The 27444-nt window shown below is 40.6% G+C and overlaps 1 protein-coding gene across 11 annotated transcripts in view; it reads left to right on the forward strand.

The window, feature by feature from the left end:
- NRXN3 (neurexin 3) overlaps window positions 1-27444 on the forward strand; it is a 1053133-nt gene that overhangs the window by 484562 nt on the left and 541127 nt on the right. For all 11 annotated transcript variants that reach the window (XM_075425785.1, XM_075425786.1, XM_075425781.1 and 8 more), the window contains one exon: window positions 10936-11055. In XM_075425785.1, coding sequence (XP_075281900.1) covers window positions 10936-11055 — 120 coding nt within the window. The remainder of the gene's footprint in view (window positions 1-10935; window positions 11056-27444) is intronic.

The following is a 27444-nucleotide window of genomic DNA, read 5'->3' on the forward strand; positions in this document are numbered from 1 at the left end:
GAGCGTTAATTTACTCCATGATGGTTTGACAGCTCTCCTGTTCTATATGCTTTTGTATCGCATTGTCACAGTGCTACTGGAGTTAAGGAGCAAATATAAGCTTTGCTCTGGCTCAGCTACAAAGAAGATGAGGAGCAGGGCAGTTAGGAAAGGTGCTTGTTTGTTACACCAAAATTACTTTGTTAGAATACATGTTAAAGAAGATGCATGAAGAAATTCATTCTCCTCCTTATTCCACCTCTCTCCCCTTTCTTTTGCATTTTGTTTAAAGAACCCTGAGGAGTTTTTGGGTCTATGTAGTAGAGCAGTTCTAGAAGTGGGAAGAAAAATCTGGCTAACACAAAAGGGAAGATAATTGCCATCTACAGTGATTCTTGGGCTGTTAAACAATAGCAAAGATTCAAAATGTTAAACTTTATAGGAACTACAGGAAATGGCATCTGTGCATGCCAATTCTGATTTATCGGGTTGTAAATGTAAAAGAAGACAATGGGAGAAAGGGAGAGCTACCAATCTCTCTTCAGTATCAGCTGTGATATTAGAACTTTTTAAGAACAGGATGTTAGAAGGGTGAGTATGTACTTCTTAAATACCTGTCTTTTGAGCAATAAGGTCAGTGATTTAGTGTTTTGTTGTTACTGTTGTGCTGTATAATAGAAATATGTAACCTTCTGTGGCGAGGGATTCAGGAGCTGCTGCCTGTACTCCCATCTTTGTCCTCTGCTTTTTCCATGCTGAAAGAGAAAACTTAGAATCAAAGTATAACACATCAAAAATCTATGTGGTTTTTTTGTGAACTGGAACTTGTACAACTGACATTTCTTTTGATTGCTCTGATGATATTGATGAAGATTATATGGGTTTAAAGCCTGAGCTGCCTCTTTTCCTGTTGATGCAAGTTTTCTTAAGAATGTGTTGAAATCCATGAGCAGGCAACAGCTTGTGAGGGAGCAAGTTTTCACTGTCAATTTACATCCAGTGTCAATTTCATTTCTTGGGATAAACAGAGGTTGTCCTCTCCTCTTCCAGAATTATCAGTCCCCTATGGTTTTCTGGCAAGAAATCCACTTTGGACAAAAAGCCAGGACAATATGTGTTTTTATGAGATATGGAAGATTGACGTTCAGATCCAGAGCCTGGACGTAGAGACAAAAGAAAAGTATTCTTGACTAATGTGCTGAAAGTCAAATAGAATGTTTTACTTAAACGGATTCTAAGTATTTCTCAAATGAGACAAAATCTCTCTTAAATTATCAGTAAATGCTGAGAGATGGGTGTTAAAATTGTGATTATTTTTTTTTCCCTTCTTTTTCTACTGTTTGTAAAATCTGTGACCTTGTCTGTGTGTGTGAATGAAATACCTTTCCTCTCTCTTGTATCTGTTTTTATCTGTTGCTTGGGTTAAGATAGCCATGTCCCTCTGTCCTTGTTGCTTACGTTGTCATTCCTGCATGTGTTAATTATGCACGTTGGCTGTGATGGTTATACTAATTTCTTTTATTTATTTAAAGTGATGTGACCCTGGTTTATCTGCCTTTATACTAACCTGTTGTTTATTGTTTTTGCTTCTTTTTTGTGTTTTTTGTTTCTTTTTTTTTTTTATTTGTTGCTAACAAAGTTGAGTTGACCAAAGCTGACCTGCAAGGTAGAGAAGGTTGTTCTTCCCCATTACTGGTTTGAACTGAAAGATGCTTTTATGTAACATTTGGTGCCTTTTACTGGATGCAGTCACACCTCTGAGACGGGAACAGAATGACAAAACCCAGCCGCTCTGGAGGGGATATCTGGGTTGAAGAAGGACATGGCAAACAATGGAGGTGTTTGTGTTGTCCTGAGGGGTTTGACTGTATCAATCTCTGAGTATTCAAAAGAGCAGAAGTTGATATCCTGAAATGCTGAATGATTGTTCAGGCAAATAGCTGCTGTGTATAGGAACACAGAAGGCCCTTAGAGCTTTACAAAACAAAAAGCTGACTTGGATTCTTCAGAACTGATCTTAAGGAGTGACACCAAAAGGTAAAAGCTAGTTTATTAACTTAGACTTTGAAAGAAACCCCCACAGAAATAACGCTCTGGAATTTCAGTTAAATAAAAAAATCTATTAAATACAAATTCCCTTAGTAGTTAGATGGCATTTTACAAGCCCTAATTGATCAAACATGTGGATGGTCATGCCTGATCCTTTTGTACCTTCTGATTTTTGTACCTCTCGTAGATCTTTTTTAGAACCGTTTACGGGGTAGTCTCTGAGTTTTTTACAAAGCAGATAGAGCTCTTTCATGATGTTGATTTTCATGTGAAATTCTTGTGGACATCTTTTATTGATATTGCCTGCTAAGTAAAAAGGGATCAATCAATGATGTTTGACGTTGCCAAAAAATTGAAGACTGTGTGAATGGTATTAAAATACTAAAGCTACTCAAGTGAAAGCCATTAAAGAGGTGGAGAGTAGCTTCAGTAGAAAAAGGGGGAAAAATTGGGAAAAACCGAGGAAGGTGGCTCAAAGAGGAGAGACCAGATAGTAGCTGAAACCATGCGACTTGAATTACAGAGAGATGACAGGTTAAAGAGTGCTGACAGAAAACCAGTTTGATGAAGGCTAATTCTTAGGAGACATGTAATGAAGAAAGGATTAATGATACAATTGCATGCAAATACCGTATTTCCCCAGGACACAAATAAGGAAACCTGCTTATCGGAAATTAATAGGACTTTGATACTAGTATAACCAGAGAGAGGTTTTCTGTGCTGTTGAAAGTCTATCCCTTTAAACAGGATAGTATACTTCCCAACTCATCTAAAGAGACTGCAATATAGAGTACAAATTAATTTATTCCTGAATGTTGTGGAAGTTTAAGAAATTGCTCCTTCTTTTTTAATGGAAATTAGAATAAATAATAGAGAATGATCTTGGGCATAAAGGGAGTCAGAGGCATTGAACAAAGCGTCTCTGTTTAACAGTCCTGAAGCCGCAGGTGATATCTGTTATGGTATCAGCTTAATGGCCTTGAAATTTTGTGTCTAAGCCCCAGGTTTAGTCTAAGGTTTTGTTGTGGGAGAAAACACGTAGAGTGTTCCAGTTTCACTCTCTGAGATAGAAACAAGACTTCCCAATGTTTTACATATCACTGGAATTAAAATTTTGTGGCTTTGATTATGTACTTCATAAACACCCATTCTATTCACCGTGTTTACTACGAAGGCCTGGTGACATTGCTGACCTGATCTAATGCAATAGATACAATTTTCAAATTAAAATATTCCTGCTCTATATTCCAGGTGTAGGCAGGTAGCAATTACCTTTTCTTCAGAATATCATCTGTGGTTTTTAGGTAGGATTTAGCATTCTACAGCTCAGTAGAAATGAATAAAAAGATATTTGGAGGAACCAAGGAAATTATAATGGGTGAACAGTTTATCACTGTAGCCGTTGTTAGTAGAAACATATTAGGAGGCACCCTATTACCCAACAGATAAAGATACTGACAGCCTGAGATAATTTTAGCCATTGGATGTGTATGAAACATTAAATCTGAAAGACTTGACAGCCCAGAGGTAGGCAGAAATTAGTGTGATGTATTGCGCTTTATACCTGTGGAGCATCTGACTGCAACCACATTTTGTTGGCATCTCTGGCATATTCCTAGCTATACAAAGTTGAAGTACTCTGTCTTATGGAGGTTAGGAATTTAGAGAGTATTAGGTGCTGCCTCTTGGGGATTTCTGAAGTTTATGTAAATGAAAGTGGTAAAGGATGAGATTTGAAAGAATAGGAAGGAGTGTGGTCTGGGACTGATATGAGGAGAAAAAACATCCTGGAAGTACACTGGGGGGTAAATAGCTTTAGGATTAAGGTGTTCTGTGCCATCCATTCAAACTGTGGTAAGGAATTTGGAACTTCTGTTAGACATCAGCAAGTGTCATGTCTCTCTGGCCACAGCCACTGTTGTTCTCCCTAGTCACTTGTGTGTCTGTCAGAATTCAGAATACATGCCTAGGAGTTCCTGCTCGATTTTTGATGTGTGTTGAAGTGGATGCAGCATAAAGAAGAGGTCCCACGACAAACAGATTTATTGTTTTGATTTTTCCATAGTCATCAGAACCTAAAGGCTTGTCACAGCTGTGAAGACTATTCCAGCGCAATCTCGGATTGTTACAGAGAACTTAACCCTGTAAGAATATTTGCCTTTCAGATGGAGACATCTGATCACATTGAAGTCTAAAAGGAAACATTTGTCTTGAGTACATAATGTGGATTATTGGCTTTTCAGGAAACCAACCTTTGCTAAATGTTTGACTCTTTCAGAATAGGTCATGAGGGCTGGTACTTTTGTACTGCTGTGATTTGCAGTGGGGAAGGGTGTTTTTCCAATTGACTGGGTTTTTCTTGTTCACAGACAGCCCTTTCAGTTTTTCCTTTCTGCTTTTAATATCTGTGTCTGAATGTCTGAATACTGTTTAATTTCCTCTGCTTCATGTGCATCTCCCTGTCCCTTGTCGCATCTCAGGTCCAGGCATACTCCCTTTTATGCAGTTGACTTTTTGTCGTATAGTTGGGGTTTTGATTGTTTTTTTTTTTTTTTTCCTTTTCTCATCAGCATGTGTATGAGCACTTTGCTCAAGACCTTTTAGGTTGCTTAGAGATAGGTAGCGGCAGAATTACAAGAGGGAGGAAGATGGTTATATGCCAGGTTTCATGAAGGGAAACAATGACCCACCACCTTGTAGATCCATTCTCTGTGGATTGCCATTGCTGCTGATTCCCTTCTCCTGTCACCTTGAGCCAAATATGCTTTCTGTGGTAGACTTGCATATTTGTTATTTTAACTAGTCCCAGCCTCTGATATTTTTAAACCAGCCACATGTTTGGAACAGAAAGGCCCGATGTCATAACTAAACAAAGAGTTCAGGTTCTGTTGAGGCACTGGAATTAAATGGCTGTATTTTCAGAGGACTGCATAATGCTGGCTTTTGAGTTATTTCTGACAATGGGTAACTTCAAAAATGGAACCTTCCAGGTGTCTAACTTTGAGACGATGAAAGGGATGATGAGTGCTTAATACAATCTGGAACTGAAACACCTTGAAGAGCTGGCCTTGCAGTCCTTGAAAATCCCTTTTGGTTTTTCAGTTCTAGTTTGCTAAACTAAAGTTACTCTGTGATGTTCCTGCTTTCTACTGCCTGTGACTCAAAATACAGGATCTAACTTTCTGTATCATGCACTGAACCCTGACAATACTTTAGTTTATTATGTTTGTGTAAAGGAGGTGTCGACATGCCACCATTGGTATTTGACAGCTAAAGCATTTGAGATATGGTTCATCCAGTGAAGTGATGGTTCCATGATATTTAGTCTCAATTTTGCTCTCTTTTTACTCAGAAAAAATATTTTTTTCCAAATTATTCTACAATTGGGAAACTTGGCTGGGTTAACTTTATTTCTTCTGTAACCTGCGCTAAGATTGAGTCCTGGAACAGGTTTGTATTCTACCTAGTGCATATGGTTTTCAAGACTTGATGCCTCTCTGAGCTGTGCTGGGCCTGCATATTGAATTAAAAAAAGCAGATTATCACTGGCTATGAAAGAGGAGTGCTGACAGAAGTAGATCATAGATTTATCATAGGTATAAATTGCCCATTGTAATGTCTGACCGGTAATTACCGGTAAAGATATTTCAGTGTGTGATGGCATTTGCAATTTAGGAACTACAGGATAAAAGAAGCATCTTATTCTGCAAAGACAGTAATGAAGTCTTGTGTGTGTTACTTTACTATCTCTCCCTAACATCTTTGAAGGTACAAGGAAAAAAGATGGGAGCATTTAGGGAGATTGAGAGAGGGAATGGTGCCGTTGTACCTTGCCTGTTGCAGATCTTCATCTTGCTGAGAAAATAATGTTAATACAAATGGTAGATTCCTTTCAATAAGAGTGAATTTTCGATGTGTGAAGGAAGGTGTTATGTGCAAGACCAAGAATGATTTGCGTAGCTTAACACTTATTGCTAGTTATGATCAAAGCACAAGGGAATTGTGTTATAATCCTGCAGCTGTTGTATAAAGAAACTGATTACTCGTGTAACTCAGAAGAATGATAAACACAATACTGTCTTTTATTCCTAAAGTTCCTTTCTCTGCAAAGAGCTTTGAAATGAAACAGCAGGAATGACTTCGCTTGCCAGTGAAACGCGCCCACCTGTGGGGTGAAACATGGCAGTTTTAGCAATGCACAGCAATAGAATTCAAATTTTTTTAGTTTCAAGGCAAAGGGAAACCTACTATACAGCTGCAATTGCAGGAAAGAGTTAGGGAGACAAAGTAATTTTTCCAAGCAGAATATGGATGAGAGATCTGGCTACTGTACTCTTCTAAGGTGATTTTCTTCAAATACTTAGTGGTAATACTAGTGAACAAACCATACATCTAGCTAGGTAACTTGGAAGAAAAGTGTAATACTGGGCTACTTCCCAGGAAAGGAGACCCAGGCAGATCTCAGATCCTGCAAGCCCTCAGATATTGAGCTGTGCCAGTAAAAATTAGAGATGCAGAAATAAAGATCAAATAGACATTGTTGAAGAATTCTACTTTGCCATTTCTTATTCCTAAGGAGCCACCTGCTGTTGGTAGGCTTAGTCTGGATATTAGGGGACTTCTCCACTTCTGTTCTGTATCTACTGCCTACTCACTCCCCTTTCCACTGTGCATGTGGCATGAGGATGACAATGTGCCAAGCCCAGCTACAGATAACAAAAACAAGGTCTTTGAACAAAAATGCACTCAACAGAAATAGCAAGTGTTGTTGGAAATTTAAGGAGACAATTAAAGTCAGCATGCATATTTTAGTAATTAAAAGTATAGTGTGATTTATCAGATGCATCTCAGATTAATATGTGAAGACTTGTTCTGAAACTTTGCTTTTAAATACTTCGACTGCTGTAAGTGTTGCCAAAGGAATGAGATTAAAAGTAAACTTGAACCCTGATGGCACTGGTATTTTAGAACCAATTCTACTGCTGTATGTATAAATTGTCATCTTCTCTTTCCTTGTTCGTTAGCACTAAAGGGCATGTGCATTGTAACACAATCTTCATGTTTTATAAGCCTTCCTGTGCTTCTGTTGCTTTGCTCCCTAATCCAAATTCCTAATCCCCTGTGACATCCCTGTTAGTTGCTCTGCACAAAATTCTGTTGCCACAGATGGAGGATTATGACATCAGGCAAGGACTGTAAGCAGCAGGAGTACATGAACTCTGAGACAAAGATCCTTTTATCATGCAAATAGCTCATAGTACTAAGGAGTGAGGCAAAGCATAATACCCGGCATCTATGCTGTGCCATCACAACTGACTCTAAAGACGGCGGATCAGGCTTCGAGCTTCCTTGTGGCATTGTCATACTTTCAAAATTCCCCATCATTGTGTGTTTTTTCTTCTCCTTTTTTATCTCTGGCTGCTTTGAAAGTACTGTTTCCATCTTCACAGTTGGTATCTGTAAAATACAGTTCAGAAACCACAACACTGGTCATGAATTCAAGTGCTTTGGCTTTCTGGACTCTCACTATGAGCACATCAAGCCACAGGTACTAGGCCTCATGCAGTCTTATTCCTTGAGTGGAGTACTGGTCCTTGTGGCACCTAGCCAAAGGATGTCCCCATTAGATGATGCCTATTGTCAAGTCCAGTTAAAAATTAAAGTGTTCTCAGAAGAGTGTAGGAAGAGAGGAGAAACATTGTCATTGTTGTTTGGCTTTGCTTCTGTGTAATGGTCTTTACAGTTGATGCTGTAGTGAGTTTGCAGAGAGTCATGATTGCTTTCTGTTTTTATTTTTTAAATATATATAGCTTGCTTATTTATACTTCTAGGAATACTGGCATTTATACTTACAGGTTAGATAATAGGATAGTAAGGTACAGGAGAGTTATCACTTCCTTATCCTCAGATAACTCGAACTTTTTAGGCAAAATGACAACTAATATTGTATTTCAGATTGTTAAACGTCATCCCTTCTTTTGCTGGGCCAGAGTAAGTCTGAAGCAAGTGTCAGACCCCAGGCTGATGCACGTGTATCTGTATAGTTATATCTGTGTCTTTTATGAGTGCAAGGCAGGAGGGAAGCATGTACACACATGTGCCTACCAACCCACAGTGTAAAGTCTGTCAGCACTCTTGTAATCCTAGAAGTGATCTGTTAACTTCACACTGCGCCAGTGAGACAACTGGGATTCATACAGCTGCAAATGAGTCAGGTGGGTGGGAAGAAGAGGCAGAGGGGAGGGGAGAAGTGTTGAAAAATGCTGCTCAACTTTCAGTATGGTAACACAAAATTTTCTTGCTGTGGCTGCTGCTGCCGCCTCTTTTCAATAGGTGAATTTTCTTTCAGAGATTTTGTTATCTGCTTTTGTCATCCACACTTATGCTTCTACCTAGAGGGTTCGGGGTTTTGTTTTGTTTTTTTTTTTAACGGTATAAAAGAGTGTGGAAGAAACTCAGGTTTTTGTTAATGTTTGGTTAAGCTTTCTGCCTACTGATAGTCACATGTTCCTTCTCTTTGCAGGAGAGATGTAAAGAAACACAGATAGCTAAAAGGCTACTGAAATTCACCCATTTTGTTCTTGCAGTGGGGAAAGATGATCTGGTGGGAAAAGCAGGAACTTTGTACCAAAGCTATGAGGGTCTGTTCCTGGCTTGGTCTTTGAATTGTCAGGAGGATCATAGAATGGTAGGGGTTGGAAAGGACATCTGCGGGTCATCTAGTCCAACCCTCCTGCTGAAGCAGGGTCACCTACAGCAGGCTGCAGAGGACCTTGTCCAGGCGGGTCTTGAATATCTCCAGAGAAGGAGACTCCACAACCTCCCTGGGCAGCCTGTTCCAGGGCTCCGTCACCCTCAGAGGGAAGGAGTTCTTCCTCATGTTCAGATGGAACTTCCTGTGCTTCAGTTTGTGCCCATTGCCCCTTGCCCTGTCGCTGGACACTACTGAAAAGAGTTTGACCCCATCCTCCTGACACCCACCCTTCAGATATTTGTAAGTATATATCAGGTCCCCTCGCAGCCTTCTCTTCTTCAGGCTGAACAAGCCCAGCTCCCTCAGCCTCTCCTCATAGGAGAGATGTTCCAGTCCCCTCACCATCCTTGTAGCCCTCCGCTGGACTCTCTCCAGTAGCTCCTCATCTTTCTTGAACTGGGGAGCCCAGAACTGGACACAGTACTCCAGATGAGGCCTCACTAGGGCAGTGTAGAGGGGAAGGAGAACCTCCCTCGACCTACTGGCCACACTCCTCCTAATGCACCCCAGGATGCCATTGGCCTTCTTGGCAGCCAGGGCACACTGCTGGCTCATGGTTAACCTGTCGTCCACCAGGACACCCAGGTCCCCCTCCGCAGAGCTGCTCTCCAGCAGGTCCACCCCAAGCCTGTACTGATGCATGGGGTAATGGCATGACATGGGATCATGGCATGACATGGGGCTTCCAGTTAGTTGTGGGTTCTGCAAAGGCTCATAAATGTGGAAGTGTCTAGGTGCACAATCTGAATGTCAAAATGCTGTGTAACTATGGGATTCAGTGAAATTATTGAGTGGTGTCAGGTGGAGGTTGACGGGTTTCATTTGGGGTTAAAATATTTGAAGATGCTGTCTTCGCTTCGGTGTGTGGTGCTGATGTGACGCAGAGTTAAGGATGAGGAGTAGGATGAGCCTTGTGGAATTGCTGTTGCTAACAAAGGCTTTGATGGAAGGCGCTGGGATAAGTAGAACAGTTTTTGCTTTATTCTTATGCTGTTGTTCCAGACTGGAAATGGTTAGCAAACTGATCTCAGACAGCCTAGCCAGCTGATCCTCTGCTCTAATATCTACTCCATTTCTTTTGTTTCTTCTTATTTTCCCGCAAGTGCAGGACATAAAATAGTAGGTATGGCAGTTGTACGTTTTATTTGAAGTACTGTACAATAGAAGCAGCATAGCATTGTCTAGAATGCTGAAGATAAAATATTTTCCCAGGAAGTAGCTTCTGAACTCATGTTCTTATAATGTATAGTTTGCAGCTTCACATCTGCTCTCAGGTGATTCAGAATCTAGCTACCTCCTAGTGGATGTCACACGAGCTGTCATTCAGAGTCCCTCTGATCTGAAGATCACCTTTTTGTCTGTTGCTTGGGTTGTGTCTTTGCAAGATTTGTCTGTGTAGTATAGCAACTGTTAGCTCAAACCACAGAACAAATGAAAGGCTGTTCTCTTACTAGTGGCTGCTTCTTTCTTTGCTTCCCCCAAAGGCTGTGGAAACTAGCCCAGAATAGAGAAGTGTTGTGGACTAATGTCATGCCCTTCTGAGGACTTTATTGACATGTTTGTGGAGGAACCTATGTAATGGGACTGGTCAGAGTCTTTGTTTTTTTTTGTTTGTGCAGTGTTTTGTTTTGTTTTTTTTTTTTCCTTAATCAATAAAGCGAAGTTATAGCCAGCTGAGGCTTCAAAATTTTGGTTTGAATCCACATATCGGGGTTCTTTGGGTAGGATGAAGCATTATTCATGGGCCCGTTTCTTAGCCTTCATTTCTACAAGGGGATCAAACTTCCAGGGAATCACGATAACCTGGCAGCATTCATTATCCTTGCCTCACACCATATTTTACAGTAAATTTCTTTGAGCAAGCACCAAACATATGAGTTGGGCCTGCCTAAGAGGGAGTATGTTGCTGTTCACTCTTCCTCCTTGCTCTGTGTTACAGTTTGCTGTTTTGTCGTGGAGTGTACCGTTGTCTTTGTGCTCTTTTTACCTGAGTTTCTTGCATGTGCAAGAATGGAAAAGTGTTTGGTTAGTGCTTTTTCCTTCTGCATGAGGATCCTGATAGTAATGGTGACGATGAATTGGAGCTTTTGTGGGCCTGACTAGAATGATTCTCTCAGCTTTGTTTCACCCTTTTCTTGTCATCTCTTCTCCAGGACCGAGCACCACCTGCCAGGAAGATTCCTGTGCGAATCAGGGCATCTGTAATCAGCAGTGGGAAGGCTTCACCTGTGATTGCTCCATGACTTCGTATTCTGGGAGCCAGTGCAATGACCGTAAGTAGACTTTTCCACTGGATTGGCAAGCTGTGAGTTTTGATGTATGGGAGCACAGAGAACACATGATTAGTTTTACTTTAAATTGGAATACAACTTTCCCAGTGTCAAAGTCAAACTTTTATTCCTAAGTTTCTTTGAAGCATACAGCAGGTTGGTTTTGGTTTTTTTTCCTTCTTTTTAAAAGCTATCTCAACCAGACCAATGATGGTGACTGATGTTAACAGAATACCTGGTTTAAAGAAACCAGGAATGACTTGTATATATTGCGTGTAATATTTACATAGATACAAAATGTCTAGGTTTTGTGTACTGAATTATGCTTTAAGGTTTTCATTCAAACCTTGGTGACAAAGATATGGAATCCATGTAAAACTGCTGAACAGTGTTCTAGATTGTCTTCTACCGAATTACTAGCTGTATGCTAAGATGAAAAATTGAGTACTGTTTGCTAGAGTGTTCAGTAAAACCAGGTGGTCAATTAAACATACAGCAACAGTGTGATGCTGCTTGGCAGATGTTGATTTGCTTAATCTCAAAACATTGGATCTTCTTTTTGACCAATTGCTAGTAAGTTCTCTGATAAAATAATTTAACAAAACCCTGAAGTCTTCCTTTAGGGGGAAGATAATGAGTTCTCAGATGTTCCCTCTGCTCATCCTGATACGGCCTTTGCTTCTGCCTGGAGGGAGCAAAGAAGCTCACCTCTAGTCTCTCACCATTTCTATTATTTAAGGCGACAGTCCCCTTCTCCCTCCCTGCTCTGAGGCAGGGAACATTAAGAATGTTGTAGTAAACATAGCAGTAGGCTTCAGTAATTTGGTTCATTGTGTGTGTAAATATGAAGACCAGAAAAGACGCTTACAGTCCACTCTGACCACCTGCATCTCACAAACTGCTGCTTTTCATTAATGGTATTTGAAGTAGACTTTGTTAGTGGTCCCAGCAAGGTCCATGCAGTATTGGTGCCGCTGTGCGGTCGCATCTGCAACGCTTCTGCTAGAAGTTTGAGATGTGGCTGAATTGATGGCACATATGACAAGCTGTTTAATAAGTGGTGTCTATTTCTGCTGAAGGCCAAAAAGCCCGCTTTTCTGAATCCTTCATAAAATGTGTTATCTGCGTTGGTCTCCTCTTTTTCTCAGACAGATATTGGAAAGCCTTATCAGCATTCATACATTGACAGGGGCTGTATAAGTAGGGTCCTACAAACACAGATTTATAGACTGTAGTACCATATCTGTTTTTGGGTTGTTCTGGAATCCAGAATATGACTCCTTTGGGTCCAGAAGAAACAGTTCATACTGGAGCCACAAAATTTGGCTCTGATTTTGTGCGTTTTTGTTTTGGTTTGCTTTTGTTATTTGGACACCCAGTTTCCCATTCTTGCACTACTTGTTCAGTCATTCAATGTAGACTTGCTAAAGCATAGGACATTATGAACCTGTTGTGTAAATGAAATGCTACTTTGAATCCTGTTGGGCTGCATTTAAGTACATGTCCAGGAAACCTATGAAGAGATTATTGAAACTGTGGGTTTTGTTTCTAATGTGCTGGGCTTCGCAGCTCCAGAATGTTGCAGTGCCCCTGTTATGCTGTTGCTAATGACTTAGAGCAGGCTCTAAAGTGTCAGGAAGCCAGATTCCTGTGTCTGTGATTGGGGATTCCTTGCTGCTTTTTAGAGGTGGCAGCTGGAAACCATGCAGAGCAGAGATGGGGGTTTGATATGAGTGGGGGTGATGTGGGCAATGTTGTAGCCGGCCTCCCAGCATCAGACCTGGCTGGTGCTTGCAGGAGATTGTGGGTTTCAAAATGGTCCAGAAAGGTAAGTCATGTGGATTTTTCCTGGAACACAGCGAGACTTCAGCCAGCATATTAAAAAAGTGCGTATAACATCTTTCTGTGGGTTTTCTTTTTCAGTCTTTGCCATGTGTCAGGACATTGAAGACATAGTTCTGTTCCTGGTTGCCTGATGAAGTTGTTAAGTGTTGTGGCTTGTGGAGAGGGAAAGGGCTTCCTTCCTGTTCCTGTCTGTTAGATATAGTTGCTGTTATACACGAGCCTAATGGAAGTACAGGCACTTGTATGTTAATTGAATTAAATGTTCTTTACGTTGAATTTTAGTGCAAGTAATGACACGTGCAGATAACTTCTGTGTAACTTGAAGCCTTGCTATTATTTAAAACTGCATCATATGCTTTGGTAGAACTTTTTTTTTTTTTTTTCCCCCACAGCAGTTGAATTCTATTAATTTAGTAGATGGTTATTTCTATTTTGTATGAGCAAATTCTGGTCTCCCACTAATGTAAATATGGAATATTGGAATGAATAGAACAGGTCTCAATTTACACAATGGAAATGGTAGCAAAAGGAGAGCTTACTTGAATATGTTTTGTCTTTCCATTTCTGTTAATCAACTCGAGCATCCACATTGGAAAATTTGTGTTTCCATGTGTTGATGTAGAATATTTCAGTGCCTCTGAGATGGATAAATGGCATGTCTGGTGTTCTTTTCAATTATTCTTAATGATCTCTTTAGATCACCCCCAATTAACTAGTGGTAAGTGTGGTTTGTTATTTGCTAGTGTAAATTTTGTGAAGTCATTCACTCTTATCAATACTCAAGAAAACTTGGTGTGTCAATATGTTTTTGCTTTTTAATTTTTGTCCCAGGATTGGGCCACTAAGCTTCCCAATTAAGGCTGGAGCTGCTGCTTCTGAAAGGTGAAGCACAGGTGGCAGAGATGGATGCTGTACATCTAGAGACATGTTTCTACATTTGCTAGCTTTGTTTAACAAGACAAGGATTTAAACTCCTAGTGGAAACGTGATACAACCTTAATTGTTAGCTGTTGTTGTATAGCTCTGTTTTAGGTGTTCTTTACACTGTAGGAATAAGATTCCTCAGAATTAATAAATAAATGGAACCTATGGGGGCATAAATTCAGTTTTAATATGCTTCATTTTAAGTTGTATCATTTCTTGTACCAATGTTAAAAAACAGAACAATAAAAACCGCAGACACTCCCTGCCCTCAAATTTATTTGGGGAGGTCTGTTGGGCAATTTAAAGGTCTACCCTGCATATTAGTCAGTACTAACACCTAGAAAGAAAGGTAGAAACAGAAGCAATGGTACTATTTGGGATATGCTGGTTCTATTGTCCTTGATCTTTAAGATCTGCTCTTCATTTTTTGAAGTGATTCCTCATTCTTCAATCTTTAGAGATGTTTTAAGCAGTCCAGAATTGCATTCAGTAGATCTGGGCTTTCAAACTATTTTCAGAATTTATTTGTTACTCTAAGATGTGGGAAATCAGCATTAGTATACTGCAGTTGATACTTACAGATGTTAAACAACTTTGGCATGCCAAATTGTTGCTTAGACTGTTCAACTGTGTAACTTTGAGCAGATAAGGCATCAGTATTAGAAGTTAACCCACAATGTTAATGAAACATCTTGCAACTGGGGTGAACTCTATCCTATTAACTGTTCTTCCCAATGATATGAGATGAAAACATAGTAGTGAAAGACTCCAAGTTACCTGAGATGTGGCATGTATTTAAACTGTTCTCCTATGAACAGCTTTACAGATTCTTTAACTTATGTTCTTGTCTATCTGGTCAAACAATGACATTTTCTTTTCTGCACAGAGAGAATGCATAAAAAATAGACTTCGGCAATCTCGCTAATGGGAGTGGTATATGTATGTCAAACTAGATGGTAGAAAACACTGCTTGATACTCAGTGCCTCATGCAGATGAATAACACTGAGGGTCAAGCTTTGCAGGAGAAATTACTAGGCTAACACAGGTATGCATTGATGGAGGCTGTTTGTCTGTAAAAGATCAATAACCTGCAGCAATGAGTAGTGCAAACAGACTATAAAGCACTTTTCAAACAGCTTTTTTTTGTTGTTGTTGGAATAGTTGTGAAGTCCATCTGCCAACTATTGATTGGCTTTTTAGGGGGATTATTTATGCATTTATTTATAAACTCTGGCTTGTAATATCTACCTGGTTTAAAAACAAGATTTCCATTTGAATGGTAGAAAGAAAAGGCAGTCAATGTTTGTCTGACCTCTTGTGCGTATATCTTCATACACTTCCAATCTACATCCTTGTCTAAGAGTCTGTTGATAAGCGGAGCAATCCTCTAACCTTCCAATGTGATTGTTTGGTTAAGTGCTGCTTGTTTTTTTTTTATGTCTGGAGGAGAGGTAATATACAAGCCTGTTGTTCTTTTTGCACAAGAAGTTATAATTTTCTTCCAAGAGCCTTTCCATGTGATGCATAACCTATATGCGTCTATTCTCTGTATGCGAATCGCATTTGAAGGAGGGAATGATTAGAGAGAAAGGGAGTCATGGTGACTTTGCTCTTTTGTTCATTAATTTAGCACTGCCACTGGAAGAGCTTTTGATACCTTCAGTTCTGTAATCATAGTGAGTGAGACTTACTAGCCAGAGGGGTTTTTTTCCCTTAACTTAAAAGGAAGGATATCAAAATTAGCAGAACAAGTCTAAGACCAATACTGTAGAGTAAAGCACAGAACATTTTGGGCTGAATGAGGAAGACTGAAGCTGGCCTCTCTGCCACATGTGTGTTCTAGGTAAGATGCCAGGGATGTCAGAACAGACCCATCTCTCTTCCACTAATGCCCTTCCATTTTTTCCCCACTCTGCGTAAGTGAATGAGTACCAAAGTGGACTGATGCTTCTGGATCATAGTCTGTAGATTAGGTTGCAAAAAGGCAGTGGCAGAATCAGCCTCCCTGCACTCCTGCTTAAACAGCATGGCAGAGTAGTCATTAGAAGAGACTGCTCGCAGGGCAAATGGCTAAACTAGTAACCGTTACTTCACGGCGATGACTTTATTGTGATGAGCTCGTGAGCCATTTGCAGTTCACACTTGTTTTGTCTGTACCACTGAACAGTTACAGCTGTCTCCATAGCAGTTTTCAGACTCTCAGTTGGGAGATGGACCTTATTCCTTCTCCCTCAGTACTTTGTGCTTTTCACCATTTGAGCCAATTTTTGTCCGGACTTCATGACCTCACTTAATGTCAATGCCAGCGTGCTCAGCTTGATTTACTTACAGAAATACTCTTTGTTGTTCATGTTTAATTATCACCCAGTCATTTCTAATGTGCCCAGTTTATCACTTACTGAGTCAGAGAGCAAGGGGTTGCTAGTGTGTAGAAAATAAATCTACATAGACTTCATTAGTCATGCATGGCTAAACCAGTCAGCTGTTTAAATATCAGCACGCTTAGGGATTTGCCTTTGATACTACAGAGACATCCGCCCTACATGAAGCAAGAGTCACCTCTGATTTATCCTGAGTGAATCATACTTGATTACAGCAGGTCAGGCACCCTGCCTACTTCTTACTTCCATCCTCATGCTTTTCCCTTGCTTAACTTGGTGCTCTTTTACATACCCTCTACTATAGCAAGTGTTTTCTGGCTGGTGGCTCATTTTCAGTTCCTACTCCTAAGCCTTTGGAGTCTTCTGACTCTGAATGACCTTATCCTCTGAGAATTGGGATAAAAGGGGAGGGAAATGCAACTGTGTACTTTAGTACATGGTGTAAATTGTACCATTGTGATTTAGGTTGTGAACCCAGTGTTCGCGTGAACAAATTCAAGTGAAGTGTTCAAGGCCATGTTGGATGGAGCTTTGAGCAACCTCGTCTCATGAAAGGTGTCGCTGCCCGTGGCAGAGGGTTAGAAATAGATGAGCTTTAAGGTCCTTTCCGACCCAAACTGTTGTATGATTCTATGAACCCTGCTTTTACCCTTCTTGCCACTATTTACATTGATTTGCCCTGCAGCTCCAAGAACTGTAACATCTTTAGGGCAAATCTAGGCCTACTTCTTATTAAAGTACTGTGCTCTTTTCTGATGCTTAGTTATAAACCACTACATAAGTGCTTTAGCACTTTGGTCATTTAAGAATGCTTGTTGCTTTTCTGTGCACTGAAAGGTATTTCCCTTCCCTTGAGTAACAGCTGTAAAACATCAGATCAGGCTGCAAATCAAGAGCTTGCTTGCCCCATGTTCCCTGTGGCGGTCATCCAGGATGGGTAGTGTTGTCAACATCAGGGGGAAGAATCTGGGTGTCCTTGTTTTGGTGAGAAAGAGGGAATTTGAGTGACAGGTGCTTTTTGGAATTGCTGCTTCTGCACCTTTCAACTTCTCAAGGTGCCCTGACAGAAGCGTGTTTCCTTTTTTTCAGTTGTGAAAGCTAGCCAACTTTATCCTTTTGTGATCCCCAAAATGCAGTTAGGTCTCTAGTGAGTAATTTAATTACGATTGCTTCAACAGCTTGGCAGAAGGAGCATTTAGTATGAGCTGTAATCAGTCACTGATATCTGTGCACACCTGGCTCCTGTCAGCACATAAGCTATGGTTCAGCCATGCTACAGACTTCAATAGGATGGAAGGAGAAAGACTTTTTACAGGTGGCAGTGATTACAGCTTCTGTTATCAACCTTTGAGCAGTTCAAGCAGTTTGTTAATTCTCTTCCTGATACTGCTCAGTGGCTATGCCATTTTCATAAACGTGTCACAGAAGGCTTTTGCCATAATTTTGTTCCTTGCGATCTCTACTTCCTTTGACTTTTTATTTTTTATGTGATACTTTTTGGTAGTCATGGCAATCATTATCACTTTTCATGTTATAAGTAGCTGAGTGAGTGCTACTGTGTCCTGGGTATTTTGCCCCATGAAAGAGCTGGGCTCTGAAACTGTTCCATCAGTAATGGCACAGTTATCTTTAAGACACCAATGTAAACTGACAGCAGTAACAGAAATATGGTACAGATAACTAGGAATTTCTGTTTGTCACCCCAAGCTCCATGTGTTGTTGCTGATGTCTAAGCATATCTTTCCACTAAATATAAGTTAATAAATGAAGTGTTCTAAATAGTCAAGTGTAACAAGGATTTGGTTCACTTTAAACGTAGCTTTTTCCTTACAATACCCTGCACGTGTTCATATTTGCTTTAAGAAGCAATGAAAAAAAAACTCAGAAAAAATAGGCTTCAACTGTCAATTTCACTGTCTTGAAAGATTCTTTTCTTCTTGTATCAGCTTCTCCACAGAAGGTGGTGCAGTACTGAATTCAGAAGCTGACAGCAAATTTATAGTGTTGGATTTTGTAGGCAAAAGTCACCCTGAGCTTGAGGACCATTATTTTAAGTGGATTTTTTTGTTTGTTTGTTTCACGTAACGCTATGAAACTTCTATCCTCAGTTCTATTAGTCAAATATTATAGATGAATCTCACACCAGCTATGGTTTCATCAGCATGAGGTATTTTTGATGCCACGTGGTATGCGGATGGTACCTATACTTTTGCAGAGAAAGCGAAAGCCTTTGCAAAAGCCTGTTAATCTTGCAGCTGTTGATCTGCAACAGGATACCCCAGGCACCAATCCAGGTGAAAGAATAAGTGGCTTCAATTGTTGCCTCCATTCCGCTATGAATCTGCCATAACTGGCATTGTGGATTATGAAAATGCAATTCCCATGTTGGGCCTAACATCCTGGCTGGAAGCTCTGGCCTGCAGTAATCTTTGGTCCATTTTTTGTCCCAGTCAGGTTTTGCATGCACTCCCATCTTAACAGTACTCAACTGAGTTAGATATCTGTGCTTTTAAGCCATTGTTCACTCTTTCTGATGTGTGATAAGTGGATTTTAATGGTGTTAGTGAGATGGGATAGGATTCATTTACTCCTTTCCCGGACAGCATGGATTTGTGTGTTATAGAACACGCTGTATTGCCTTCTTATTCCTGCAGTGTCCTGAAGGTGGTGATTATTGTTTATTTCCCAGGCTGCCTACATAGAAAACAGTTTGCAAAGAGGAATCTGCATTAATAGATGAGAAAGCATAGATGGAGATTGAAGTTGGTCATTGTGTTTCATGGACTAGACTTTGTTTGCAGTAATATTTATTTATAAATACAAAATAATTCCTTTACTTTCAATGAGGTAACTCGAGATTTGTGCCAGTATTGGCAGATCAAAATCCGACTTGGGATTCTCCAATTACACATATCAAATATGCCTAATTGTTTTGTATTTAAGATTTTTATATCTATATTTTTTTATACCTTTGACTGAAAGCTACCTTTAAGATTACAGTCATTAGCATGGACAAATGTCATAAAATATTTACAGGGCGCAGGTAGTTGAGAGAATGCCAACATGCAGAGGGATGCAGGCAGTGCTGAAATTTTATTTTTTTTTCTTCTTGCTGTCTTTTGAGCCTTCCAAGTCTTGGGCTACGTGAGAGAGGAGGCTGGGGTGAGAAGGGAGAGAGACATCTTATATGCTTATCCTGTTTTTTGCAGTGGAAATTGTTAACAGAAAAACAAAGGCAGGGGGAGTCAGAAGTCCTGAAGGAGATGATTGTTCACTATCCAGGCTGCCTAATGTACTAATTGTTGTCTGTCATTGGAAGAAGGCTACCTGTTGATTTCCAGTGGGGTTTAGCTGTATAGAAGGACATATCTTTATTGCATTGCAATCTTGTTACCCAGGGGCTGGTATAATAATCTCAGCTGTGGCATATTGGGGATTAGATGTGAAACCTTAATTACAGTCATCTTAATAATGATCCCTGAGGGGCAGACTGAAGCTGGTTGCCTGGGTGCCTGTGAAACAAGCTCTGTAGAGGGAAGTGTTTCTTAGTGGATTTGATCACCTTTGTGGACGTGTTTCACTGCGTCCTGACCTCTGAGGCCTGCGCAAAGACTAGGACTGGAGCCTGGGACTTCAGTTGCCTTTCACTGTCCTTAGAGATTTTGGGCCGCAAGCGAGTTTCTCTGGTTGTGGAAGGAAATAGGCTTTTCAGTAAAAAAAAACAAAACAAAGAAAAATAACACGAATTCTATTGGGGAATAAGTGTTAACTAAATCTCTAGTTAACTAATGGGTGTCCACAGAAGGAAAAGCTTCCAAGTCTGGGGATGTTAGCTCATTTCAAACTCTTCGGTACATACGGAACTGGTGAAAACTTTTCTTGGGTGGTAATTTAATCAGTGATAACTGCACATTTAGGGCAAGCAATACTTTGCATTTCTCAGTGAAAATCTTAGAAGAGTTCTGAATAGAAAAAAATGAAGAAGGAATGAAATTGGGGTGTGGTTGATTTCATAATTTTCAAAACTGAGTTCAGGATTTTTTGGCTACATCAAAATGATTAATTTATTTTGAAAATTAGCAGAGAGCGCTTAAAAACCCAAGAAAGAAGACAACTAATCAAAGTGTTTCAAAGTGTTGACCTAAGTTAAGTTCATCCTCCTCTGTCTAGAGGTTTATGGTTTTGTCAGTCACTGTACTGTGGCTCCCTGAGGCTCTTCCCAGACCTCTGTGTTGCAGATGAGCAGTGTGGGCTTGTGGTGGCCTCCTTGGCCTGGGAGATGCCTTTCAGGATGTTTCCATTGCCAGAAGGCTGCTTGAGAGGGTGATCTTGAGTGGGATGGGGAAAGAGAGTAGAAAATTACTCGTTCCCTAGGAGAGAAGAGTTGCTTAATCTTTGTAGTGTACTTTTGTTCAAATACCTTTAGCCTCAACCTGAGAGTAGTTGTGCTTGTGTCCGCTGAGTTACTGTCTCCAATATAACTGACCTCTGAACCAGAGCGTCTTGACTAGACTCTGGCTTTAATAATACAGCTGCCAAATATAAGCAATTTTTTCTTCCAAAGAGACTCTGGCATGTTGATTTTGAAGGAAGTATGGTTGAAGCTCTATGCTTCCTCTTGTTTATTATCTGAAACCTAATTGCAGTGCTTGGCCACAGCAAAGTTGGTGTCGGGTTTGCTGGCTTCCCATAACTATCTGTCATATTTCTTTTCTTTCTTTCTTTTTTTTCTTTTTCAGATTGCACTAAATGACCTTCTGTCTGTTATATTTCTGCCCTGCTGATCTCAGGCAAAAGATGAAGATAGATAGCACTATCTCGAGCCATCCATCATAGAGTTTGTAGGTTCCTTAGAAGCATCTGTGCCTCTTAATAGTTCATCTGTCACAGATATTCTCATAATTGAAGACCACAAAATGCTGAAGAGAGGGCTAATATTGGTATCGCTTTTTACTACTGGAGACTTCAGCAGTCAGGTGTCTTTAACTTGGAAGTGCAGACTGTCATGAGAAGTGCCACATTATGGATCTAAGCCAACTGCACCTTGCAGAAGGTAGCACTACTGCTGATATCACCAAAGACTCATTTTTCTGCTTTACTGTTATCACACGGGGTTGGCTGTGTTACCAGTGCAGAATGAACTGAGCAGACCTGGCTTTCAAGCCCTTAGTCTGTGTGAATGAGCAGAAGTTTTCAGAAGCAGTGACTGTGAATCTGACTGCTGGCAAATGGTTGTAGGCACTCCAGCTACATGTTATGGGGCAAGAGAAAACCTGATTGAGGGAGTGTGTGTGTGAGAGAAATACTGATATTGATCTCGAAGTCAATAGGTATAATGTTTGACCCCAGAAAAGAGGCAAAGTTACCCAGTGGGGCACGATGTTGATCTCTCGTAACAGTACTGTCAGCTGTGAAGCACGTAAGTGCGGTAGATGACTTGTAATACACAGATACCTGAAATACCTGCCTGAAGTACTGCTGAGTTGCACACATTTGCATGGTATGTTATACTAGGTAGGACACCATGTTAATCCTACATCCTTAAGTTTAGGGCTAGCCTGGATTTCTCGAAACGACGCTGCAGCAGATAGTACTGTAGCATTGAGAATATCCTGAGAATTATTCTTGTTATAGTTACTTGAATGCTGAGAACTGAGGTCAGGCAGTATTGTCTATGCTTCCCGTTGTTTAAACACAAATCCTAGGAGTTAACTGTTTGTACTGGCAGTAAAAAAACAGAACGAAAAAAAACACCCAGCGTGTTTTCTCTATTTTTTGTACTTATTACCAATGGTGAATTTACTCTGCATTTGTTCCAACTGGGAAGGGCTGGAGGCTTAAATCCCTTACCTCTTCCTGCTGAAATAGAGATACTTCTGATGGACGCTTTGGACACAAATTTGTGCTTTGTCTCAAGAGAGGCATCCTCATAGAGATTCCACTTCGCTATGGAATTGTCACTGATGGCTCACGTGCATGGAAGATTGATAGATCGAGTAAATTAAACTTAATTTAGGCACACCAGAGAGCATACTGAGCCCAAATACCACACTTGAGAGACCTGTACTAAACTCATTATAGGAGTTACTCAAAATGCATAGACAGTATATCATAATGCTTCCTGTTTTAAACAAATTTCATCCTGGAGACCAGGATGTTGCTCACTCGATGTAAGCATACCTCCGTGTATGGGAGCAAACACTGAAAAGGGTGGAATAGCTGCCTTGCTGAGTTTCCTCCAACTCCTCCTTCTAAACAGAAAAGGTTTTTTTTTTTCTTTTCTGGTACTGAATAGATGGAAGTATAGGTCTTTAGTCCTGGCAAGTTCAGTATGTGGAGACTTGTTTTCTTTGCCCACCTTAAGCACAGAAGATTCAGACTTGCAGGAAAAGGTGCTCACAGCTGCGCTAGGCCTGCTGGCAATTAGCGTTCCGTACAGATGGCTGTCTGCCCACACATCTCTATTTGTGAAGAGGCCCCCAGTGTTTATGTTAACGGTGATGAGTTTGAGAGATAAAAATAGGGAGTTGTTTGTTGTTCATTTGTTCTGTATAGATCTGCAGTGAACTTTTTTATAAAGCACAAATTCGATAGAGAGATTTGTTAACCTGCTAGAAGAGCAGGCTGTCAAAGAGCCAAGCTGCAGATGTCTGAAATGCTGAATTACTTAGTCGTTGTTTCTTCTACTTCTTCCCTTCAGCCCACGAGATGGTGCTGTGTTCCCGCAGACCCCATGCATCCTTTGCTTGGCTTTTCCCGGGCCCTTGGTGGGCATTTGGAATACGAACACCTGAAATGAAGTTAGAAAGAATCTTTATCTCTCCAATTTCCTTTTTCTTCTCCAAATTAATCTCAATAAGAGGTTTTCCAAAATCACCTAAGGCTTTGCACAGTCCTCCGCAGGTTGCATCTTCCTTGATGTTTACTGAGTCCTGTGGCTTTGCTGTCACTTAAGAGGGTTTAAGAAACCCTCTGGAGGCTACTTCAAGACGCCATAGTTTCAGAGCAGCCATACTAAATAGCAGACATTAAAACTGAGACTATGTTTTGTTGTCTGTCGTCATTCCTTGTTGATAGCCTGCAAAGTGATGAAGATATTTGCATGTTGCAGGGGTCTGCCTAGTTCTACTTTTATTTATTTATGTAGGTCTTGTGCAAAATGTTCCAGGGCTTCAGCCCTAGAAACTTTGAGTGACATGATCAGATAATCGAAATAATTACTAGTTCTGCTCTCCTCAATCTCCTACCACATGCTTTCCTATATATGTGGAAGCTGTGGTTTTGGGAGCTCTTGTGTGTTTTATTTCTACTGCTTTCAATTAGAGTTGGAGTAGACAAATACTGATCTAGGGATACTGTCCTTGCAAAGAGGAAACATTTGAAGCTAGTGTTTGAAAAGGCTGAAGTCCTCTGAGCTTCTGCCACAGGGTAGAAACAGACTCTCGGGGAATAAGAAAAAAAAGCCACTTTTCACAAGCTGGCCGGGATATTAGTCTGCCTTGGGTTGCTAAAATGAGTTAAATGTCAGTGTGGAAAGTGACAGAAGTGACTCATTAGTTATTTTTGAAGTCATGGTTAGTGAACTTTTATTTGTTCTGCAGCGTGGCTTCTTTCTTTGCAGAAACAGGTGCCTGGGGTGAAAAGTTTCTTCACCCATTGCATGTCCCTGGAGCCTGCCATGTTGGCTTTCTGATTACCACACATGCCTTTGTGTATGGTAGATGCGCATTCAGTGTCTTCACAGCTCTGCCTCTCATTTCCTTATGTTTCCATAAAGAGCAGTCTGACCTCGCTTGTCCTCCTGCTTTTGTTTTTAGCATTTCCAAAAGCTTGAACTTGCGCTTTCCTGTTTTTCTGCTGACTGAGAGCGGATTCTTGATTTATAATTTCTAGTCTCAAATCCCCGTAAGTAGTGTGAAGGTGATGAGTAGAGGAGAGGTACAAAATCCTTACGTGACTAAATAAGACTGAGACCAACTTCCCTCCCCACTTTTTAACTCCTAATAACTGGTCCTGATTAAAGTGGAACAACTACAACTCCAGGGCAAGTCAGTAATGGTTTTCCATTTCAAATACCTTTCAGCAGGAGTCCTAATGCACGTCTTACGATTTTCATAACTATTACATTTCACTCAGCTTGGGATCTTTAGAACCTAAATTGATGACACCATTGTATGGGAATTTTTTTCTTACTCACTTAACTCAGGACGCATTCTGGACATGAGCTGCAGTTTCTGCCAACAGCCATTAATTCCCATGAGCTGTGGCATATAAATGCCATGACAGGCATCTTCTCCAGGGCAAGAGAAGCTTCTTCTCTGATACCTTTAGCAAGTTTTTGAATTTGCCAGTAATTGTTTCTATGTTCAAAGGTTTTCTCTGATTTCTCACTCAAATTTTAATACCCAGATACAACTTCAGAAACACTTCTGAGTGTGATCAGACATACACCAGAGAGATTTTTAACCCCAGAGATGCTGGTTCTCATCACTTCTTGGTCACTGTCCTGCCTCTGCTACTATGCAAATTTAGCAAAAAAATTAAAAACTAGGCTGCACTGATTGTTTTTGCTCTTTGAGTCCTTCCCAGAACCTTAAGTGAGGATATCTTATCTTGGTGTAGTAGTTATGGCTTCAAGGCGTAGCGTGTTGAAAAGTACGATCAAGACTTTATGGATAAGACTGTGAGGGTGTTTTCTGCATACAATGTGACATTCCTTTGCCCTCTTAAAAATATGCACGTTAGCAAATAACTGAACTCTTCTTACTGTTCTAGTTAAGAGACTCATGTTTGCTACTTTGACGACCAGACTGGGTCACAAGGTATCAGGAACTTGAGGGCATTTTGGATGTGAAAGCAGGGGCATGGGTGAGGCAGAGCACACAGCATGGTCTGTCCCATATTGAGACTTTCGATCTAATGAGAGTAGCATCAGCTAAGTACGGCTTTTGTCCTGGCTCACCCTGTCATCACTGGTATAATGCAGACTTTGGACTTCCTTCTCTGTTGCTGTCTTCTCTCTGACTCAGGGTTTGCTATTTTGAGCGGGGGAAAGGGTTCTGTGTCTTTTCCATGTGCTTGCTTCCAAAGGCAGCCTAGGGCCTGCACAGAGCAGCAGCTGTGAGTCAACAGAGCTTGCAGTTAAACAGCAGGAAGACACATCAGAGCAGAAGGAACTGAATTCTCCAGGGACATAGTTTTTAAGCTATTAAGCACTGAGCAAAGTTTCCTTTGCTCCTCATTTGCTTGCTTGTTTGGGTTTTTTGTTTTGTATTTTAAGGGCAGTAGGTTCCCTTTGGCATTTGTTGCTGATGCCTTATATGTCTTTTCAATCTGGGAACTGCTAACTACAGCAGGTAGTGAGACTTTCAAGTCAAGGGGAGCTTCCTTTTGAAAAGAGTTGGAAGGTGGCAGAGACTAGCTAGTTTGGGATTAGTTACGTATCTTCCTCTGGTTCAAATCTGGCTGAGGCTCTAAGAAAATAACAGCTGTTCCACTTTGATGGCAAGTAGGTAGCGTATACTGGGGGATGTTTTGGGGAATTGGAAGGAGCTCTTGAAGAGTTCCTGAGGACAGATTTCATCATCAGAACAATTCTCCTGCTCTTGGCTCTAATGAGGGCTTGTGGTCACAGCAGAGAGGTCAAAAGCTGAATGAGCTTTGTATGTTGCTTAGGTAAGCAAATGCTACTCAATGAATGCTGAAAACTGTAGTTTCTTTTTATTGGGAATCCACCAGGAAATTTTGACTGCGCCACTGTTCATGATTTCTAGCATTTGCCCTTTGCAGGCTTTGACTTTGATGGTTTGTTAGTGCTAAATCTCTCGGAAAACAAAGGTTAAGCTCAGATGTTCTCAGAAACCTGTAAAACTTGTAAATCTGATAGTGGAAGATTCTCTTCATAACTGTAACAGGAAGGTCCTTGGTACCAGAAATCCCATGATTTCAGTTGCTCACCAGCACAACACAAACTCCAGCAAGCACAGTGATCAGCTGCAGTAATCTCCAAAGACATTTGTAAAAAACTCTGGTGAATCCACCTGAGAATTATCTTCTGTTTCACATACCAAAGAAAAGGAAAAACCTTTTTAAGGCAAATGACTATTTCTCTTAACAAGTAGGGCACAGTAAGGCTCTCAGTCCTCCTACGCCTTGAACCTTCTGGCTTGGGCAGTAAAGCTGTGTGTTCCCCTTTGATCCAGGAAATCTCCCATTGCAGAGTTCTGCTGCATTCTCTGAGGAAACCTAAGTTTTCTCTTTTACTGTGATGTTAGTATTGGCATTTTTTTAACTGCTTCATTTCTGCATGGAAGTTACAGGGCCCTGTCCCCTGCAGTTTGTAGGGAGCAAATTCAGACTAAGACTTTCCCTTGTTACTGATCATTGGGTGTTGTGGAGGCCTTCTCCTGTGCTGCTGCAGTTCATATGTTAGTGTCTTTGCTTTAACAATTTTTCTGTCCATGAGTTCAACTGAACTACACAGGTCTCTATCATAAGTAGGTACAATCTTAGGTCCTTCTGAGTCTTCTGCATGCTGCCTGGTAAGCGTCTTCGTAGACACAGCTCAAGAACCTGAAAATGCGTATTTGAAGTTAGACGGGCATACTGTGCAAGTTCATCACTGGTTCTTAGAACAGGATACTCAGTGTTGGTCAGTTCATCTAAAGACATGCTCATTAATAAGCTTTAAGAAAGGCTTTAAAAAAAAGAAGAAAAATTGAGGTTTATTCCAGTAAAACAAAGGGTGAAGTATTTTAGAAAAGAATTTGGAAATGATTGTGGGACAGGAGCTGCTGATAAGCCTGATTTATAAGATGTTTCCAAAACTCTTTCAAAAAGCAATTTTGTACTCCTGAATTAGGTTTCTTATTCTCCTGTGCCTAATGATAGTGTTAAATACCCCCTCAGATTTGCGAAGAGGTCAGTCAAATCAAATGGTAAATCTCTGCTTGCCACTTTAGCTCTCTGTATGGGTTTCCTTTCACAATTTGCGACTTGGCTATTAGAGTTGGTGGCAGTTCAAACAGACATTTTCTTCTCCAGAAGGCACCTGTGGAGGATCACCGAGTGTTCTGCTTCACTGTGCAGAGTCCAAGTAGAGGATTCTTTTGCTACTCTTGTCTGCCTTTATGCTTTAGAAGAAATCAACCTAAAAATGTCTCTTGCATATTTACTGATCAGCAGTAGAGAGAAGCCTGGTAAAGACAGCGCTAAATTGTTTAAGAATGGTGAAGTTTAGAC

The sequence above is a fragment of the Opisthocomus hoazin genome, chromosome 7 (genome assembly GCF_030867145.1).
Source record: "Opisthocomus hoazin isolate bOpiHoa1 chromosome 7, bOpiHoa1.hap1, whole genome shotgun sequence".
Taxonomy (NCBI): domain Eukaryota; kingdom Metazoa; phylum Chordata; class Aves; order Opisthocomiformes; family Opisthocomidae; genus Opisthocomus; species Opisthocomus hoazin.